General features: G+C 42.4%; 2 protein-coding genes across 6 annotated transcripts; both read left to right on the forward strand.

Moving 5' to 3' along the window:
• Positions 1 to 8,854: 8,854 nt before the first annotated feature.
• On the forward strand, positions 8,855 to 10,143 carry ora6 (olfactory receptor class A related 6). Its single transcript, XM_065255801.2, has 2 exons — positions 8,855 to 8,864; positions 9,212 to 10,143. The coding sequence occupies exons 1-2, from the start codon at positions 8,855 to 8,857 to the stop codon at positions 10,141 to 10,143; spliced, it is 942 nt and encodes a 313-aa protein (XP_065111873.2).
• Positions 10,144 to 12,005: 1,862 nt separating this feature from the next.
• Positions 12,006 to 20,694, forward strand: LOC135738516 (bromo adjacent homology domain-containing 1 protein). Of its 5 annotated transcripts, none has more exons than XM_065256613.1 (8): positions 12,017 to 12,712; positions 12,914 to 13,412; positions 13,958 to 15,538; positions 15,777 to 16,123; positions 16,244 to 16,403; positions 16,630 to 16,709; positions 17,084 to 17,175; positions 17,254 to 20,694. In XM_065256613.1, the coding sequence occupies exons 2-8, from the start codon at positions 13,247 to 13,249 to the stop codon at positions 17,438 to 17,440; spliced, it is 2,613 nt and encodes an 870-aa protein (XP_065112685.1). In that variant the 5' UTR covers positions 12,017 to 12,712; positions 12,914 to 13,246; the 3' UTR covers positions 17,441 to 20,694. The 5 variants fall into 5 exon arrangements, with proteins under 5 accessions (XP_065112688.1, XP_065112685.1, XP_065112684.1 ...); XM_065256614.1 differs by having other exon boundaries at positions 12,030 to 12,089; XM_065256616.1 differs by lacking the exon at positions 12,914 to 13,412 and having other exon boundaries at positions 12,006 to 12,089.
• Positions 20,695 to 21,070: the final 376 nt, after the last annotated feature.

Below are 21,070 nucleotides of genomic sequence, written 5' to 3' on the forward strand. Positions count from 1 at the left end.
TATTGGTAACTTGATGTATGGTAGAGAATCTGATAAGTGTTTGAATCCTTTCTCTCTGCTTACGTTTCTAGAGTTTAAGAGATATATAGTAATATTTTCTGATTATTGTTTATTTTATATTGTAATGTAGAGGGGAATGAGTATATGTATGTTTCCCTTATTCATTTGTATTTTGTTTTTCTCTTTATAGAAACCACACACCCTGTATTCAAATTGCATTTAAACTCGCTCAAAGGAGAATAAACAGAACATTAAGAATATCTCTCAGCTCTTTATTGCATACTCTGGAATATGTGGCCTTAAGTAGTGTTCTGGCCGACACACCTGCGTGAACCTGGTGATAAACCCAGAATTAGCACCTATACTGAGTGTTTACCCATTATCTTCACTACATTGATGGTCCTTCGAGCCGGATCACTGGGTTTACGTCAGAGATGGAATTACATCCAGAGTATGATGCTTGCGGTGCACGTCCCAAACGGCACATTCGCCCACCTGTGCGCTATGCAGACTATGAGGTCGATTATAGAGGCTACATCGGTGAGAGGTACAGGCACCAATTAGAGAGTACTAACCAGGAGGGAAATGCCAGGATGACACCCCTCACCCCCCCTTATGACTCTCCCCTTCGCCTGCAGAGGCGGGATGCTATTCTTCAGGAGATGGACCTGAGCTATAGGGCAGAGAACCAACAGCACAGTCAGGAGAATCAGCTAGCCCCCCAGCGGTTGCCAGAGGGAGAGTTCAGGGAACAGCCACGAGATTACTCAACTCCCCTACCTTCAGCGCTGCACCCCATACATCCACAGGAGAAGAACCGCGTAGAGTTAGATGACATTCGTCATGAAAGACACCTTCTGCAACAGACACAGCGGCACATGGCATCAGATTTAGTCGAGCTAAGAGAATTGCAATCAGACATGAAACAGTTAATAGACGCTGTTCGCAACATGCAGAGTCCCACCTCTATTCATACCAGAAAGCCAGAGTTAACGGTGATGTCGCCACTGACACATGTTGAGAAGGAACCTAAAGTTGAGGAAGAGGATGATTGGCCTGCACCACCACCATGGCCAGACCCAGTAATGGACAAGCTTCTCCCTCGTGACCCACCTATGGCACACTCGCTTATTAGTAGAATAGATAAGGTTCCAAGAATTAAGAAAGAAGCAATGCCAGCCCCAGCCCATGATCTGTCTTTGGGTCAGCCACAAGTTAATCACTCAGAACGTGGGGCCTTTCCTACAGCCAGACCATGGGAAGACACTGCCCGTCATCCACCGCCCTGGTTCAAACCCGTTCAGTTTCCGCCACAGCCACATGGATTACCTCCAGCTGAGCCTAAGTACCCTACGGCTTATGGAGGTCAACGAAATGAGCTCGGCTACAACCTAACGCCCCAACAGCAACATCCAGGCATGGCATGGACACAGCCCCCGCCCCTTAGCTCACCTCAGGGTCATAACTACAGCGTCCCAGAGCCAAGTTACCGTGGGCCACGCCCAACAATCCGCAGCTTCTCAAGTCGGGACCCAAGTGAGTTCGCGCGGCTCAAGATCTCATTGGAGAACCTCTTACCACATGATGCATCTGAGCTGTTCAAATACCAAGTATTGGTCGATCACTTGCAACTAGAAGAAGCCAGGTTAATAGCAGATGCTTACCTTAACTCCCCAACACCCTTCTCAGACACAATGGTTGCCCTAAATGACAAGTTCGGCCAGCCACATCAGATAGCGCTGAGGCGTATTGCTGCTGTGATGGACTCACCTGACATAAGGCGGGGAGACTTTGCTGCATTTGAGAGGTTTGCACTCCAGATACAGTCACTGGTTGGGATGCTGAAGACAATAGGCCACGAGGGTGAAGTGGAACTACAGTGTGGCTCACATGTTGCTCGTCTGCTGAGCAAGCTGCCGCCTGAGCAGAGAGCAGAGTTTCGCCGCTGCATGTACCATCAGGGCACGCAAACCCACACCTTAACTAACCTTTCCGATTGGTTGAAATACGAGTCTTGGTGCCAGGACTCTGAAGGACAGTTAGCTGTGAGAGGAGCTCGGGACAAGCCGGTGTCTAGACAGGAGGGTAGGAAGAGTAAGCAGCCTACTACTGTCCTCCATGGCGTGAAGGACACTGCTAAGAAACCTGAGGCTCCAGTGCCAAGTAGCTCCTTTAAAGGAAACAAGACCAAGCCATATTGTCCATTCTGCAATGAGGAACACTACCTTAGCCAGTGTACAAAGGTATCCAGGTTAACAAAGGATCAGCTGACCGAATGGATAAAAAGTAACAAGAGGTGTTGGCGATGTGCACGGCCACATCAGGCGGCTCAGTGCAACTTAAGAAAACCATGCAGCCTCTGCCAAGGGAAACACCTCCAGGTTCTGCATGAGGTGAATACGAGGTCACCCAAGGAGGCAGCGTCAACACCGGCAGCTGAAAGTGAAGGGATAAGGGGCACAACAGAGGTCCTGTACCTAGACAGACCTACTGAAGGCAGTCGGGTTCTTCTGAAAGTTGTCAAAGTCCGCATTCACCATGGTGATCAATCAATCAGCACCTATGCTATACTTGATGACGGTTCAGAGAGAACTATGCTGTTGTCAGATGCTGCAGAGAGGCTAGGGGTGCAGGGGACTCAAGAGGACCTACCACTACGCACAATTAGAGAGGAAGTGCAGACCCTCCGTGGTGCATCAGTGTCGTTCTTCATTTCTTCGCCATCAAAGCCAAAGACCAAGTACAAGATTATAGGTGCATTCACCAGTGGTCGTATTGGACTAGCGGCTCATACTTACCCCATGGAGCAACTCCGAAACACCTATAAGCATCTCACTGGCCTTCCCATACGGACTTTTATGAATGTCAAACCCCTGCTTCTCATTGGGAGTGACCATCCCCATCTTGTCACTCCCATTGAACCTGTCAGATTGGGACCTCCAGGTGGACCTGCTGCCATCCGCACAAGGCTAGGCTGGACTCTGCAGGGCCCAGCGAGTGTAGTCCGTCATCTCGCCCAACCACAGCAGTGTCTATTTACAACAGTAACACCCCAGACGAGCGAGCTGATGAAACACGTTGAGAGATTATGGCAGGTCGACACCGTTCCGTTCAGAAGCGAGAAACTAGTTACTCGTTCAAGGCAGGACCAAGAGGCCATTAGCATCCTGGAGACCAAAACCCTCAGGGTAGAGGTTGATGGCATTCTCCGTTACGCCACCCCGCTGCTTCGTCGGAAAGACATGCCGCTCTTACAGGCTACCAAAGAAGCCGTCATGCCCAGTTTACGGAGCGTAGAGAGGCGACTTGCCAAAGATTCTGCAAAGGCAGAAGCCTACAGAGTGGAGATGGAGAAGCTTATAAAGGCGGGCTTTGTCATCAAGTGTGGACCAAAGGCTTCAGACAAGGATGGTTGTGAGGAATGGTATATCCCTCACCATATGGTGAATCATAATGGCAAGAATAGGCTGGTGTTCAACTGCTCCTATCAGTGTCGAGGGCAGAACCTCAACGATTATCTACTGCCTGGGCCGACCTTAGGAGCATCACTTCTGGGAGTTCTGCTAAGATTCCGAGAGCATGCAGTTGCGGTTAGTGGAGACATCAGAGGCATGTTCCACCAAATTCGCCTCCTCCCAGAGGATCGTGCTCTGCTCAGATTTCTTTGGCGTGACATCAGTCAAGACGGACCTCCTGCAGTGTATGAGTGGCAGGTGCTACCATTTGGTACAACATGTAGCCCTTGCTGTGCCACATTCGCCTTACAACGCCATGTCTCTGATAACAGCCAGCCAGATGAAGATGTGAGGACATCAGTTCAGAAATGCTTTTATGTGGATAACTGCCTACAGAGTGTTCCCACAATCGCTGAGGCGAGGCATCTGGTCGACAAACTGCGAGCCCTTCTTGCGTCTGCAGGCTTCGATCTACGTCAGTGGGCCAGCAATGAACCAGGTGTAATAAGTCATCTACCAAAAGAAAGCTGCTCTGCTGGTGTTGAGCTATGGCTGGCTCAGAACAAGACAGATACCCCAGAATCTACTCTAGGGCTAAGCTGGCTCTTCCACACTGACGTTCTTGGTTATAAGCATCGTCATGTGGAGTACGGTGTCCCCACGATGCGTAATATCTACAAGGTGCTGGCGAGTCAGTACGACCCCTTGGGCTTCATCTTACCCTACACCACCAGGGCTAAGATAATCGTCCGACACCTTTGGGACAAACACAGGGGATGGGATGATCCACTTCTGCCCCAGGAGCTTCTGCAACAGTGGAAAGACTGGGAGGAAGAATTACAAGTCTTACCTCAAGTCACCCTGCCCCGACCGTACTTGTCGAAGTCTGTGGACATCTCCTGTCTTCAGAGAGAGGTGCATGTATTTTGTGACGCCTCAGAAGAGGCTTATGGTTCGGTGGCGTACCTGCGAACCACTGACAAACATGGTGAAGTGTATCTGTCATTCCTGATGGCTCGTTCCAGAGTAGCTCCTAAGCGGTTTCACTCTATGCCCCGATTAGAACTCTGTGCTGCCCTTACTGGTGCGCAGCTCTCACAGGTGCTGAAGAGGGAACTTACCATCCACATTGATCGGACAACCCTTTGGTCAGATTCCACAACGGTGCTGACATGGCTAAAGTCTGAATCCTGCCGGTTCAAGGTCTTTGTTGGCACCCGGGTGGCCGAGATACAGGAGCTGACAGAAGGGCATGTCTGGAGATATGTTGATACCGCTAGAAACCCTGCTGATGATGTAACACGGGGAAAGAAGTTGCAAGAGCTTATTCAGCCAAACAGATGGAGCCTGGGACCTGCCTTCCTCCTGACCAGTCCAGACTCATGGCCAGAGGACCCCACTGTTGACCAAACAGAAGATACCTCAGAGCTGCGTAAGTCTATCTTCTGTGGGGTCGCTGCTGTTGTATCCAGCCAGTCAACTTTGAACCTGGCCCAATATGGCTCGTGGAAGGAGCTTTTGGAAGGGACAGTGCAGGAGCTGCATGGGGCGGCCAATTCTAATGATAAGCCTACAGCTGAAGACTACCAACAGGCTGAACAGTTAATACTTCAGAGAGCTCAGAGGGATAGTTTTCAGCAGGAGTACAGCCTCCTGAAAGCTGGTAAACCTGTTCCCAGCAGCAGTCGACTTCGCACGCTGTCTCCTGAGCTGGATGAAAAGGGAGAGCTCATTCGTATTGGAGGACGACTCCGTCGAGCAGAAGGCCTAGAACTGACCACTCTTCATCCAGTCATCTTAGACCCAGGTCATCGAGTGACAACGCTTTTGATTCAAGACTTTGATAACCGCCTCTGTCACCCAGGCCCAGAGCGGGTGTTCGCTGAGCTTCGACGCTCCTTCTGGATCCTGCGAGGGCGTGAGGCCATCCGGCGTTACCAGTATAGCTGCGCTGACTGTCGGCGATGGAGGGCAAAACCTGCAGTGCCGAAGATGGCAGACCTGCCATCAGCCCGTCTGCGATTTTTCAAGCCTGCCTTCTATTCTACGGGCATGGACTGCTTTGGGCCATTTGAGACCAAACTGGGCCGGCGCCGTGAGAAGAGATGGGGGATCATTTTCAAGTGTCTCACAACCAGGGCAGTGCACTTGGATCTCCTAACCTCTATCGATACTGATGCTTTTCTGATGTCCCTTCGTCGGTTTATTGCCCGTAGAGGAACGCCCGCAGAACTGTTCTCCGATCAGGGGACGAATTTCAAGGGAGGTGAGCGAGAACTTCGTGAGACCTTCCTTGGAATGTCTGAAGAACTACAACATCTCCTTGCACCACAGAAGATCTCCTTCCACTTTAACCCCCCAGCAGCTCCCCACTTCGGAGGGGTTTGGGAGAGGGAGATCCGCTCAGTTAAGAGTGCACTCTATGCCACAGTTGGTGCTCAGCCCGTTCCAGAGGAAGTGCTTCGGACCGTACTCACTGAGGTTGAAGGGATCCTTAATAGTAAGCCCTTGGGTTATGTGTCTTCAGATGCCAGAGACCCAGATCCAGTGACTCCCAGTGTTCTTCTTATGGGGCGGCCTGATGGTTCGCTACCTCAGGTAGTCTACCCCGAAAGTGAGCTCATCTGTCGCCGCCGTTGGAGACACTCCCAAATTTTGGCTGATCACTTTTGGGCACGTTTTATCCGACTCTATGTGCCGAGTTTACAAGCTCGCCAGAAGTGGCAGACTACACCAGCTGATATTGCAGGGGACTGTGTAGTGATGATTGCTGATCCACATCTTCCGAGGGCCCTCTGGCCCATTGGGAAAGTAGTCAAGACCCATCCCAGCCCTGACGGGCACATCAGGTCCGCGGATGTAAAGGTGAAGGAGAAAATCTATACCCGGCCAGTTGCCAGGCTGGTTGTCCTCCCTGCACTCCCTTCTGGAGAAGGAGACGGTTCCACTCCTGCTACTACACCCCAGTCGTAGAACTTTGTTGCCTTTTAGTGATGAGCAAATGTATTACATACATTTGGGGGCGGCTGTAGAAAAGGCCCCAAAGTTATGTTAGAGTTGTTATTATTTAGTCAATCATGCTTTATGTTTCATGTTTTCTCTCGTTTATTCAGTGCTTGTAACAGAGTAGAAAAGTGTGCACTGGTTTGTGTATTTTACCTGATGTCATGCAGTTAGTATGCAGTACGGTATAGATAGGTGTTCGTTGTCACGTAGTTAGTATGCAGTATGATAGAGATAGGCGTTCGTCATTTCAGTTAATATTCAGTACTACAGAGATCGTCCGTCGGTTCGGACGTTATTGCGGGTGTCATTTTTCCTCAGAGTGTGCGTGAATGAGAAAAGTAAGTAAAGTTATATCTGCTGCATTACTTGTGATATTGTATTTTTGGCGCTGTTATTTTCTGTTATTTGATATGTTAATTAAGAGTTTAAGGATCGCTACACGACCGTTATGTTAATTATGTCTACCTGATTCAATACGTCGGATCGAATATTTCATATCGTGTTTAGACATGTTTGCTTTATTTAACACTTGTTGTTATAAACGTTCATTATTATGGCTGAGTAAAGTATGATGTGGTGTTAAATATTATTTTCTGGACTGCTATTAAGGCTTTAAAGTGTATTATAAATGACAGTATGTTATAGTTAGGTTATTGGTAACTTGATGTATGGTAGAGAATCTGATAAGTGTTTGAATCCTTTCTCTCTGCTTACGTTTCTAGAGTTTAAGAGATATATAGTAATATTTTCTGATTATTGTTTATTTTATATTGTAATGTAGAGGGGAATGAGTATATGTATGTTTCCCTTATTCATTTGTATTTTGTTTTTCTCTTTATAGAAACCACACACCCTGTATTCAAATTGCATTTAAACTCGCTCAAAGGAGAATAAACAGAACATTAAGAATATCTCTCAGCTCTTTATTGCATACTCTGGAATATGTGGCCTTAAGTAGTGTTCTGGCCGACACACCTGCGTGAACCTGGTGATAAACCCAGAATTAGCACCTATACTGAGTGTTTACCCATTATCTTCACTACAGTATTAGCGATATTAGTGACTGGATGGCAAATAATTTCCTTTTTTAAACTCTAAGACAGAGATACTTATTATTAAAACAAATCACTCCAAACAAAATATGTCCGATTACTGTGGTGCCGTCTTCCACAGTCAAGAACCTAGGTCTGATGTTCGACAGCAATCTATCCTTCGATAGTGTCCAATGTCTGCTGCATAGCATTCTTCCATTGTAGAAATATCTAAAAAATACGCCATATGCTGTCTGCATCAGATGCAGAGAAGCTTATCCACGCATCTGCAAGAGTTTTTATTAGATCTAAGAAGTATGACCACATAAGCCCAATTCTGGCATCTTTACACAGGTTACCAGTTAAATATTGCATACATTTAAAATATTGCTATTTACCTATAAAGCCTTAATTAGCCTAGCACCTTTGTATCTTAGATAGTTATTATCAGAATACAAACCGTCACGTACACTGCAGTTGCAAAATTCTGGTTCCTTAATTATCCAAAAAGTATCTAAAGGTGTTTGATCCTTTTCTTACTTAGCCCCTAAGCTCCGGAATGATTGGCCAAAAAACGTTCGGGAATAAGACACAGTCGATCAAGTTAAGTCTAAACTAAAGACATTTCTCTTTAACAAAGCATTCACATCATTTGTCTAGTAAATAATATACTTATCCCGCAATAGTTAGTGTGTCCAGAAAAATGCATTGACATGACTCGTCTGGGTAATATTCTTATGCCACAATAGCTAGCCTATCTGGACCCCTAATTGTAAAAAAAAAATTAGAATCAGCTATGTCTGGCTCTCTACGAAGGTTTTTTTTTAAACTTCTAGGACTTTTCCCACAGGGTTTTTCTCCTAGGGTTTTTTTCAACCCCTGCAATTATGATAATGTCGGTCTTCTCTACATCACCAATCCTAGAAAGTAAACTGTTGGCCACAATCTGTGTGTTTGTTGTAGTCCAAGAAAAGAGATTTACATTGGAGATGATAACTCCTCTTCGTTTACTTTGGGATTTGTACCTTTTGCATATCATTAACATGAACTAATAACTAACACCAAAGGAAATGTAAAATCATGATAGTTGCATCCTAAATTTCACATTTTATTCCTTTAATTAACATGTCTGCTGTGTACTGGATACTTCATTTAGTAAGAGAATTCCTTATGTGTGCAATTACACCTGGCAATGCAGCTCACTTTGAATCTGAATGAGATAAACTATTTAAAACTTGCCCACTTTTGCTAACCTGATTTACTGGCAGGTAATTAAGAATGGTATTTTGGCAATTATCATTCAAAAGATTGAGAAGCCTTTACAAATGTGTGACGCAGTTAAATGTTTTTAAGAACGATATAATGAAAGCACGTCAGGGTTTTGGTTTAGAACCAATTAACAAAATGTATTGTCAATCAATCAACAGGTCTGTAATGAAGTTAGGATGCCAAGCTCCATGGAGAAATTAAACCGAGTTCTTGTTCATCATAATATTAAGGACACCAAAGCTCCAAGGCACCAATTACAGGATCCCCAGATCTCCAGGTTCTTCATCTTCTCCTTAAGCTCCAATTAACCAGGATGAAACCAATCAACTGACATCACAGAGACTTAGATCCACTGGAGCAGAAACAAGACCAACCAGATGTTATAAAAGACCTGAACATCACTGAAGCTCAGGAGATCGACGGTGAGTTTGTGTCTTTATCTTTTATTAGGATCTATACTGATGGGGGGGCTTTACGCTGACCTTATAGCATTGAAGATTGTCATTTCTGTCATCGGTGTTACAGGAAACGTCATACTGATTATGTCCATACTTAAGTCAGCACATGTAAAAACATTTGAAATCCTTCTTCTCGCGCTGGCGGCAGCAAATCTGGAGGAGATTGTGATTGGGAACGTCTATGATGCCTTGCGACTGTCAGACAGGATCGGTGTTTGGAGCTGTAGGACGCTCAAGTTTCTCACCATGTTCGGAACGACCGGCAGCATCCTCTTCACGGTGCTCATCAGCATTTACCGCTATCAAAAGCTGCGAGACGTCCACACGCATGTCAGCCTGCACATCTTCATGGACAACATACGAAATGCGCTTGGCATCACTGCATTCTGTGCCACGTTGGCCACCATCTTAAGTATGCCCACACTTTTTATAAGCCTGAACAGGGACGAAGCCAATTCTACTTCTCTCGATTGTCCTGAAGATTTCTTCCAGTGTACGCAGTCAAAGTGTCTGACTCAGAACCTCGTTTACAAGTACTCCTTCCTTTTGGTGTGTAACTTGCTGCCTCTGCTTATAGTCACGCTAACAAGCATCATGATTTTAAGGATTCTGATAGTCCAGCAGAAAGCGGTGAAGGCCCTTCAAGAGCCGAGTGTGGCGGTGACCCAGCAGCAGCATCAACACAGGCATTGGCACGGGGTATCTGGGTTTCACCGCAGTACTCTTGCTATTCTGGCAGCTATGGCTCTTTTTCAGGTGGACTGGATTGTTTATTTAATCTTACACCTTGTGTACAGTAACCCGTACAGTTTCCCAGCATGGTCAGAAGTTGAGTTCCTCGTAACTGCATTTTACACTGCATTGAGCCCGTATGTGTATGGATTGGGTAATGACCTTTTCAATATAAAACGGTGCATTAGCTAAACCTTTCTAATAAGACCGTTTAAGAGGTATATTTAGTTTAAAAAATTGTGAATTTCATCTCTTACTAAAGTTATTTGATAAAAAAACAGAATTAAAGAAGATAAAATCTAGACATTCATATTATGCCAAGCTGCCTGCTGCACATTCTGCTTATTTTAGGGTTTTACAAACTTAACATACTGTAACTTTGAGTTCATGTCAATTGAAGGTAAACTTTTTTACATTTTTATTGTAATAATAGTACATTTACTTATATTTAGTGTCCTTATTCAGGTTGCTTCAGAGCTGTTTACAGAATGTAAGCATGATGCAAAACCACAACAAGAAAACATTGAACATTACAAGATATAATTTACCTAAACCTAATGTCACTAAGCATGCTTTTCCTTGCTTTAATCTTTTTTAATTTGGATGTTTCTATTGCAGTTAACAGATCATTGATCCATTAAACAAGTTTTTTTTTTTAATAAGTAAGTGATTGAAGAAAGAATCACTTTGAGGTCAGTCAGAATCTGTTGAGTCAGGGTTAAGCAAATAATGGTGTTTTTGTTATCAAATGTTCAATGCATCGGGTCCTCTGTAAAATAATAATTTAATGTAAAAACATGTCTTAGACTTGAGCTGTATGAAGTGTCTGACTCTGAAAGAGCCTTTATAGTAACATGTATCTGTCAATATTGTACATGATCTCCAGCATGGCAAAGGCTAGTATGACTATGTGAATAAATGATGCATCTTGTAGCTCTGTCCTGGTTAAAAAGTGGTACAAACATCTCTTTCTTTGTTCCTATCATGTTTACTTTAGTTAGTTTTATACTATTATTTATATATAAAATGTCATTGTTCACTTGATGAACTTTACAACACCTCAATATTTTCTTGGTGTTAAGTTTTTAAATGATCCCAGATATGTAAATGTTCTTCCTCCTAATTGATCTTTTACAATGTTCATATCAAATTGTTAGATTGTATGCTTTGATCTACAATCAATGTGATGACTTGAAAACACTCAGAAATAAAGGTACAAACTGTATATATTGTAGAAGTATATACTGGGACCAAAGAGAGGTTATTAGTACCTCAAAAATACATATTAGTATTAAATGTTTACATATCTGTACCTAATGGACCATACAATTACTTTTTTAAAGGGTGCTGCCCCACTGACAGCTAGGGTACATATTTTGACTTTTTTCTAACAATGTAGGTCCTTAAGGTACGGTAATCTACCCAAATTTGTATTCTGTTTTGTTTTCCTGTAAAGGTACCAAACGGAAACTTAGGGTACAGCCCCAGTGACAGAAAAGGGACACTTTTGTACCTTTATTTCTGTCAGTGTATGTATAACTGAATTGATCAAATAAAGAGAAAAGATTTACATGGACAGACTTACTTTACTGAACTCGTGCCTCTGAGGTCCTGTAATTTAGCAATATTTGTGAAATGTTCATAGTTTTTGTTGATTTGTGATGTTTGAATATATTTAGACTCAAACATTGATATGATCTGTGCAGAGAGGTTTAAGAATGATGCATTAATCCTCACCAACATTAAATCTGTTTAAAGAGAGAAGATGTATCTGCATTTTCTAACCTGACAAAATGTGTAACGTTTGTTGGGTATCTTGTTTGCTCGTGTGTCTTCAGATGACACTCAAATAACACACATTACACACAGAGCAAATATAAAAGATTAAGTGAAAATTACGCACTTTATACCTGATTCAATGACATTCTTACAAAGATGTTCAAACTGACTGAGGACCATATTTAAACTCTAAAGAGTGAATATTATGATGCTGATTGTTGTTGTTCGCGGATTGGTTGAGCAGGTTGAGCATGCGAGTGTGTGATTGGTTCAGATGAAGCAGGAAGTAAAAAGCAACGGACGAAGGAACAAACACATACGATCTTCGACGCTTCTCTCGGATTGTAAATTTGCTGCAGGTACATCACATCTTAACAAATAAAACACATATTTATATTGCTTTAGTCTTTCAGACTCTGATGCTTCTATGCTCACCCTCTTTAAAGCGTGCACGCGTGTGGATGTTTGGGCACGAGCGCAGGGCGATTGAACTGCGTCGTGAAAACTCGATAGCGTAGTGTTTGTGTGTTGTTGTTGAGAATATAGGCTATTATTTACTCTGCTGACGTCAGGTCACGCGTGTTCACGACCTATAAACCTTTAATTATGAATGACAGAAAAATGCGACGATCTGTCAAACTAATGAGCGCGTGACGTGTGACTGACACGTGCTATCAGATGCGAGTTATTTATTAACGTTGATATGAATATTTAAGTGTCTGCTATTTTACTTTTATAATAAACGTTGACTTCTTTGCAGTTTGCTTCAATATCCCTGCAGTGTAACAGATTAATTTGATAAAAATATATTTGATGTAGCCTGTCTGTTGATGTTTTAAGATCTAGCAGGATGATTTCTTAAGGGTGAATACAGGTTAACTGGTTAAGCATTTAGTACTAGTAGTATTGGATGACATGAATGTATTTGGATCATATTTAGAAAAAGCAGGAATTAGAAGTCCGGTTAACTTCATCTGTACAGGTACGAGCACTCCCATGATGCACTGCGACTGATCTAATCCACTCAATCAATCAATAACTCATTATCAAACCATTTATAGATCTGTTCAGTTTAAAATCTTTTGCAATAAACTTCACATAGATTGATATTTACAATGACTGATTATAAGTACACACAGTTTATCTTTGTCAAAAATGTTTGTAATGTTGTGGCTGATCTCAGACCTGGCTGATTTAGAGAAATCTTTATTGAAGAAGTTGAAATTCCTGACAAGAGAAAACCAAATGTGTTGAAGATGCAGACAGATCCTCTCTGGAGTTTGTAAAGACTTACAGATATCTGGAACTTTTGAGTTTGATGAGAAACTGGACTGGACCACTAACACAGACAGGAGACGACCGAGCCGCTTGTACTTCATCAGATGGTTTGCATCCTTAAGCGTCTCCAAAAATCTGCAGCTGATGTTCTGTCAGGGTGGTAGGGCCGTCTGGGGAGGCAGCGTCAGGAAGAGAGACGCTTCACGTCTGGACGAGCTGGTGGGGAAGGCGGGTTCTGATGTGGGCACAGAGCTGGACAGCCTGGCATCTGTGGCAGAGCGATGACCGGTGCCCGCCCGGCGCCCAATCGTGGGCAATCCACTGCATGACATCATCTCCAGGCAGACGAGCGGCTTCAGTGACGGGCTGCTTTCTCTGCCCTGCTCCACGGACAGACTCAGGAGGTCGTTCCGTTCACATGCCGATAAATTTAAGTTTATTACTTTGAAAGCTTTTAGTATCTATATTGCATGCCTTATATTATATACTTTTATTATATTAATAGTGTTATATACTATTACGTTTGTGGCTACTGCTGGATTTTGTGAATTTCTCAATGGGATGAATAAAGTATCTATCATCATCATCATCATCTTGTGCTTTAAAATGATTCAGATTCATTTCAAATGAGGTGAGGTTATTATAAATACATGTCATTTATATAAGTAACGGCAAGGGGCTTCATGAACATATTTTATTGCTTATTTATTTAAAGATTGAATTTATTTGAAGAAGCTTTCTAATAATACTTATGTGGCGCTAGATGACAGAAAAATGAAATTCGCTGTAGAAATGACCTGGATATGAAAGTCATGTGGTGTTTTATTTCTCTATATTCACCACTTGAAAGCCCCCTGTAATTGTATTATTGTCAGTAAAACTCCTGAATGTTTTCTCTCCTCTTTATGAGTTTTGTCATAGTAATGGGTTTTTCTCTTCTCTTCTGTAGGTCTTCCCGGGAATCATGTGATGACCCACGCTCGGGATAAAGGTTCCCTCGACAGGTATCACGGTGAGAGGCGGGACCATGTAAAGGGATGGTCACATGGTGAAACTGTGGGCGGAGCCTGGCCTGCACGATTATTGCGAGTGGGCAAGACAAAGAGAAACGTGATGAAAAAGGTCAAGACCAGTGCTCTGGAGCATGTGCAAACATGGACACAATATAAAGGCGGGAGTCAACGTGTGTCAGAACCTTCCATGAAAATGGTTAAGAAGGACGAATCCAAGAGAAGCAAATGTAAAATGTTGAGGAAGCAGCGGGGCGAGCGGAAGCGGAAACACTACCCGTTACGCAGACGGGGCGGCAGTGAGACCGAGGCTTTGAGTTGCCATGTCCTGCTCACACGTCTTGGTGACTTGGAGGAATGCAATAGAAACAAAGTTTTAAAGCGCAGAAGAATTCTGAAAGCCAACAAGAAAACGACAGAAAACAGGGAAACACTCGACACCAAAGCAGACAAACCTTTAGCTCAGGAGCCACGAAAACGTCGACTAGCTTCTCTCAACGCTGAGGCTGTCAACAGTCTGCTGCTGGAGAAAACTGTGGGCAAACTCGCTAAGAAACGAGCGGATAGTGTGACCGCTCCGATTAATACAAAAACTCACCCGAACTTAAAACGGGGCTCTGAGACTTGCGAGAAAGTTAAGGCACAAGAGAAGAATGTGAGCGAACCGATTCTGTTTGCTCCTACACCCAAACGTCTGGCTGGACTCAATGCCACCGCTCTGATGAAGCTCACCAGCTCGATTACAGGAAATAAACAGAGATTAAAAGCGGACAATAAGGGAGTTTGTGGTGTGCACGACAAGACCAAGGCACAAAAGTCTAAGAGACCCAGCTTGAAAAAACCTGTAGTGAAAGGAGGCTGTGAGGTTTGCAAAAGCAGAAGCCTCGAGTCGAAACCGAAGTTTGAAGGCTCTCCGGAAAGTCGGCCTTTAACCGAATCGGGGTATCGGTCCTGTAGCATGCTGGGATATCCCCTAAAAGTCATCAAAGAGGAACGGGTGGAAACGGAGCTGAGTCCTTACTATTGCTGTCCTCCGGAAGGTTCAGTGGAGTACTGTCACAGGTTGGCGCTGTTCCTTGGCCAAAAGGCGTACGGCAAGGCCGAGGAGCACCCCGTCACTTCTGTCAAGCGCGAATGTCTGGTTTCTCCCCCCGCGCTGACACATCCGACCCTGACCCTCAGTGCTCATCCGTGTCTGTGTGCGGATCCGTGTTACTCTAGTTACCTCGTCCGTATCGCTCACCCCGGACCGCCGACGGCGAGTTTAAGTGCCCGATCATTACCTTGCACGCACAGTCCCTTTTGTCCACAAGGAGTTTCTGGAGCAAAGTTGTTGCCTCCGTCTGTGTCACATGCCTCAGGTATCCCACATTCTGCCTTCTGTAATTCAGTAGGGTCGCCGTGCTGCCATGAGGCCTGTAGGATGAACAGGTGCACCTTCAGAGCCATTCAACCAATCGCCAGCAGGACGTGCTCGTACTCCAACAGCTGCTCACACTGTAGCCATACGATTAAATCAGGTAAGACGTCATATCATCTGCTTTTTTCATCCAAATCAAAGTCATTCCACGCCAGCAATAGCTTTTAATAATACTGAACTGTTCACTTGTAAAATTCTTTACATCCTGCTGTCCAACGTGCACAAATCCTGCCTTAAACCACGATGTTCAGTCTGAGTATAGCTGAAATAATGAAAGTATTTGTTTGAAAGCGTGGCATGAATGCGAGTGTTTGATCGAGCTGTCGTTTTTGTTTTAGAAGGTTATTCCTCATCTGAAGAGAAACCGAGTCATGGGTTACTGATGTCTCCAGCCCTGACGCTCTCCAGCGCATCCACACTAAAGACTTCATCAGCAGGTGCGCCGCGTCTCCTACCCACGCTGTCCGAGCGGAGACATCCTGAAGGCAGACTGAAAACGGGCAATGAATGCCCTGGAAACGCCAAACAGCCGAATGGGTCGCTCGCCACGGGCCAGACGAGATTATCCAACAAACAACCGGCACCCGGTCCGAAAGGTGCCAAACAGAAGAAAGCGAATGGTCGGCGGGTCACGAACGGGTGGCGTCCTGTCGGAGTCCCCACAGAAAAAGAGGTCTTCATTGCCGTGAGTTCACAGGAATCAAATGTTTGGTTGCTTTTAAAGAAGTGTGATGTGTAGACAGGATTGTTTGCTTTGTAAGTCAGTCATGTTTCTTAGCAGAATGTAACGGTGTTGGTTTTGCAGGGTGACGATGAGACCGTATTTCGTCAGTGTTATGAGGGAGTGGAGCGTGACGGGGAAGTGATCCGGGTGAGAGACACTGTGCTGCTGCGATCTGGACCCCGAAAGAAATCCCTGCCGTATGTGGCCAAGATTTCATCTCTATGGGAGGATCCTGAAACAGGTGACTAACAGAGCTCGTAATTATTGTGTCAAAAACATCTGGCTGTTTGTTTAATGAGTTGATGCTTCTGGTTGTCTGTGTGTTGATGTCATGTGCCGTGACTTGCGTGTTGGGTATGTGATGTTCATCGTCTCGTGTGAGATGATTGTGGCCGTTCAGACTCGACCCTGACGGTATTTCAGATCATGTATGTCCTTTCTAAACTGGCATTGATTCATGTGCACAGGAGAACTGATGATGAGTCTCTTCTGGTATTATCGACCTGAGCACACTCAAGGAGGCAGAGATCCCAGCATGCACTGCGAGGTAAACTACTGCCAATGATTTCTTAATCCATGAGTTTGATTCTTCAAATGACAAGAATTAGATTCCACTTTTCAATTTGAAACAACAGAAATGTGAGAAAAACTTTTCAGACAATCATTTAAAGTGTTAGTTCATACTAGAATGAAAAATCTCTCATAAGACCTCCATTCATCTTCCGAAAGCAAACAAAGAGAATTTTGAATGAAATCCGAGGGGTTTCTGACCCACATCCACGTTCAAGGCCCAGAAAGGCATTGTTAAAAAATAGTTCACTTTATGATATGTCAATAATACCCCTCAAAAAGAACAACTTTCTTTATCTCCATGGCCATGTTCACGACTGTTGTGAAATTTCCATCACATTTTTATTTCAGAATGAGATATTTGCCTCTCGACATCAAGACGAGAACAGCGTGGCGTGTATAGAGGACAGATGCTATGTTCTGCCATTAGCACAATACTGCAGGTAAGCACAGAGCGGATCTTACTGGAATCAGAGATCGTTCAGGCTGGTTAATCCTAATGATAATAATCTAATTTTCAGATTTTGTGCCTTGGTGAAACGCCGATCGGAGGGCGTGTCCGGTGACATCTCGGTGGTGCCTGACCCCTCTGATAGCTTTACCCCACCTCAACGCCTCGTGCCCGATGACGTGGACCCGGATCTGGTGTATCTGTGCCGCCACGTCTATGACTTCAGATACGGACGCATCTTAAAGAACCTGCAGTAAAGTTTGTTTCTGCGGTGGAAATAGATGAACGACTCTGTGACAGCACTTGACACGACATGACAAGACCTGAAGGTTGCCAATGGAAGAACGTCCCTGTAAATCCCAGGGAAACAGGAATAAGACCAGACCGTACCGGATGAGCTGTTCGTACCTCTGGTCCGATGAGATGTTGGGGTGACAACGGCTGCGTTTCTTCTTGAAAGAGTCATATGAAGGATGAATATCAGCTAGCTAAAGGTTTGTTTAATTCAGTCTCGTACACTGGACTGACTCACTGCTGAGGGATCTTAAACTCTGCCGCACGTTTACTTGAGAGAATAAAAGCTGTGGAGTCCAGACCAAAGCCAAACACAAGACCAACAAGTTTGTCCATTTTTATTTTTATTTTTTTTAAGAAATTAATTCAGACAAAATGTTGAATTTATTTAAGAATTCGTTTCCAACCCTAAAGCTAAATGTGGTTCTTATTTTTTAGCTGTAGTGGCAGACTTTGGAAGTGAACAGATGATGTCCTAGTTGCACATTTGAAAAGATTTTTATCATTGTACCGTTTCCTCCTGCATCAAGCTGCCCTTAGAGAAAATGCACTATTATATTTCTTGCTTTATTTTTCATCTAGATCACTTCTTCACTTAGAACAACAGATCAAATATTCAAGAGGAATTCCTTTTTTCATGCTCATTTTAATTTAACATTTGTGACCCTGCCTGTGAAACCCCGATCTAATCATGAGATTTACAGCGTCAAAGTAGTTATGACCATAATAATGACCAAAAGATGTTAAAAACTAAGCCTTTTATATACAATATTTAAACTTTTATTTATAATATGGAAAATAAGAAATGGATGATTTTATCGACACTACACATTATTATTATTATTATTCATTGAAAAACTATGATCGTCTCACTTTAGGCACAGAAACACCTGATGATTTTTCTATTATTATATCATATTACTAGGACGTGAAAATTAACCATAATATTAAATCGCACGAGCGAAAACTGGGTCAGTGCCGGGCAAAGCTTAAATATTGTGGTGGGTTCTTTTTTTGCAGCAGATCTCCAAAATTCCAGTAACACTTCCAGAAGACCATGTGTTTTACATGTCTTTAAGAGTTATTACGACAAATGAAAGCAGATATTCTCCTGTTATCAGTGATATGTGACACATTGAAAGGCAAATTATGGTTCAGTTGTGATGCAGTGTTAAAAATAAGACTGCATTTAAATGAGAATTTCTGAAAAACATGATTTTTTTCTGAGGCAGAAATTCTTTGCCATGATCTTATTCAGTCAATATTAAAGATATCAAGATGATATTTTCACCAAATGTCCTTTTCATTATATTGAATGATTTAATGTAAAATAAAGTAAATGACTTAAGCTGGGTTTTCACAGGTGAGGTCAAATTTAGTTTAGAGTTGAAATAGATGAACAAGAAACAACTTTTAAAGTTTCACAGATTTATTAACATGGATGAATTTTGTGCATTTGCTTTTTGATTTCGATTTCCTCTGAAAAATTACAATTATTAAAATGAATTGCACCTTCCTATAGGCTTTAAAGTGAATTTCCCTGTTTAATTTCACGATAACTGTGCGAGCGTCATCAGGTAAGAGCTTCAGACATGGAGTTGTATGTTTCTCCATGTTTGTCATCTTTCATTACGTTCGTTTACAAGATGCTGAACTTGAGTTCAAATGTTCGATTTGTCCATCGCTGTTTTTTAGGGTCTTTTTATAAAGCTGATGGTGTGGCTTAAATCATTTTCTAGAACTTAAATAAGCAGATTAACTTTAGATAAACAGTAGAAGCAAAAACCTCTTCAGACTTGAGTTTTGTAATTGTTGCCAAGCTCTGGCTTTCTCGTTTTCATTTCTTCTGCATAGAAAGATATTTTATCATCTCTGTTTGTAAAGTTGAGAAATGCAGTTCTATATTTTTAGGAGTATTTTTTTGAGACCAGAAGCTGTTTAACGTGATTTCATTTCAGTTTGGACTGTTTATATTTTATGATATCAGAGTTTTATGTGTCTGAGAGACTTTGAGTTTGTAAGTAAATGTCTGTAGAAATGGGAGGAAACACAAATGCCATCTTTTAATCGAGCTTCTAAAGTCTTGCACAGTGCATTTATAATCCTTTTCAGATTTCTTATTGTATTTAAAGAAATTATTTAAAATGGAGTATAAAAGTATATAAATATATATATATATATATATTTCAAGTCCTCTTAGTTAAAAATGTTTTGAAGTGCTGTGCAATGTTGTGGTACATAAATGCAGTTAGTTTTTTATGATTATTATCAAATGATAAAGTTTTAATGAAGTCTTCAGAAATATCTGTTAAGAATTTCAATTCTGAGTTGTTGATGTCCTGAGACTCAGACCAAAGTTCAAAATTTGCATATATCAAAAGTTGCATATATCAAACAAAATCCAGAGCCTATAGCCGGTCAATGGCGTTTAAAGGAAATGTTGAATACCTTCATGTATTTCAGTCTCTTTCAGATAAGATGAAGACATGTATGTGATAAATGTGTCTGGATAGAGATGTTTGACACTGCTTATACAGGGAATGTCTCTCTTTATCTCTCGCTCGCTTGCTTGTGTTCTCTCTCTCTCTTTATCTCTCGCTCACTTGTTGTCTCTCTCTCTCTCTCTTTGTTATTTGCTATTATTTTAAGTTTGTATTTTTTGTTGATTCAGATGTTTTTTTATGTTTTTTACTCTTCAATTCTTCAGATTTTCCACACTTTTTGTGTGGTGTTTATTATCAACACAGTGATTTTATATGGAGTTTCATGAGGTTTATTGTCATTGGTTAAATTCCAGATGATTCCAATGAGAGACCACATTAGTTCTGATCTAGAGTTAGACCTGACTAGTCTTCACCTCAGATCTCAAGACATCTTAAGACAGAATTGTGTGACAGGACTGAGTAAAGATGTTGGATGTGTTTCTGTCAAAGGGCTTTTATTCTCCTGCTGATCTTTAGGACTGTGAGATATTTTTCATGCATTCATGTCATGAATTTGTCCCAGTTCTGGCTGACACAATGCACTTTTTTATCCGGTGCATCTATTTTAATAGATTGGTGAGATTATAGAGAGTATATATTGAAAGAGGAAAAACGGTTTATCGAGTAATGTGTATTATTATTTTTTTTGGTCCCATTTTTCTTTTTCAAGACATGAATCCCTGCTGATTATTGTTCAATAAAAGAGTATTTATAAAGTCTTTGGTGAAAACAGACTTCTGTGTTTGTTGTTTTTTTTATCTACAAGATGTTCAAAAACACAAGCAATAAGTCGTCATTATGATTATAGATATCATGGCAAAATGTGATGCGGAGGGAACCGAACCACCTTAACGTCAATCACAATGATTTCAATAGTGTATAGCTTTTAAAATCATATTCAACAATCAGATCGGGCAAGAGTCTTATCAGACAGAATGAAATATACATCCATCATAAACCTCAATTAATTTAGAATATTTAAGGCAGATTTAGTGTACAAACTAAGCAGGTATAGTAAGATATTTAATGAATTATTGTTTGAGATATTTTATAAAGAAACAGCTTTAATTATTCTGAATGAATTCTGTGAGCTGTCACCTTTAAAAGCAG

This window comes from Paramisgurnus dabryanus, chromosome 12 (assembly GCF_030506205.2).
Source record: "Paramisgurnus dabryanus chromosome 12, PD_genome_1.1, whole genome shotgun sequence".
Classification (NCBI taxonomy): Eukaryota; Metazoa; Chordata; class Actinopteri; order Cypriniformes; family Cobitidae; genus Paramisgurnus; species Paramisgurnus dabryanus.

Coding starts and splice junctions, on each gene's coding strand:
- LOC135738516 (XM_065256612.1), top strand. CDS start 13,247: ATGTGGGCACAGAGCTGGACAGCCTGGCATCTGTGGCAGAGCGATGAC. Junction 16,404..16,629: donor ATGGGAGGATCCTGAAACAG/GTGACTAACAGA, acceptor TCATGTGCACAG/GAGAACTGATGATGAGTCTC. Junction 16,710..17,083: donor ATCCCAGCATGCACTGCGAG/GTAAACTACTGC, acceptor TTTTTATTTCAG/AATGAGATATTTGCCTCTCG.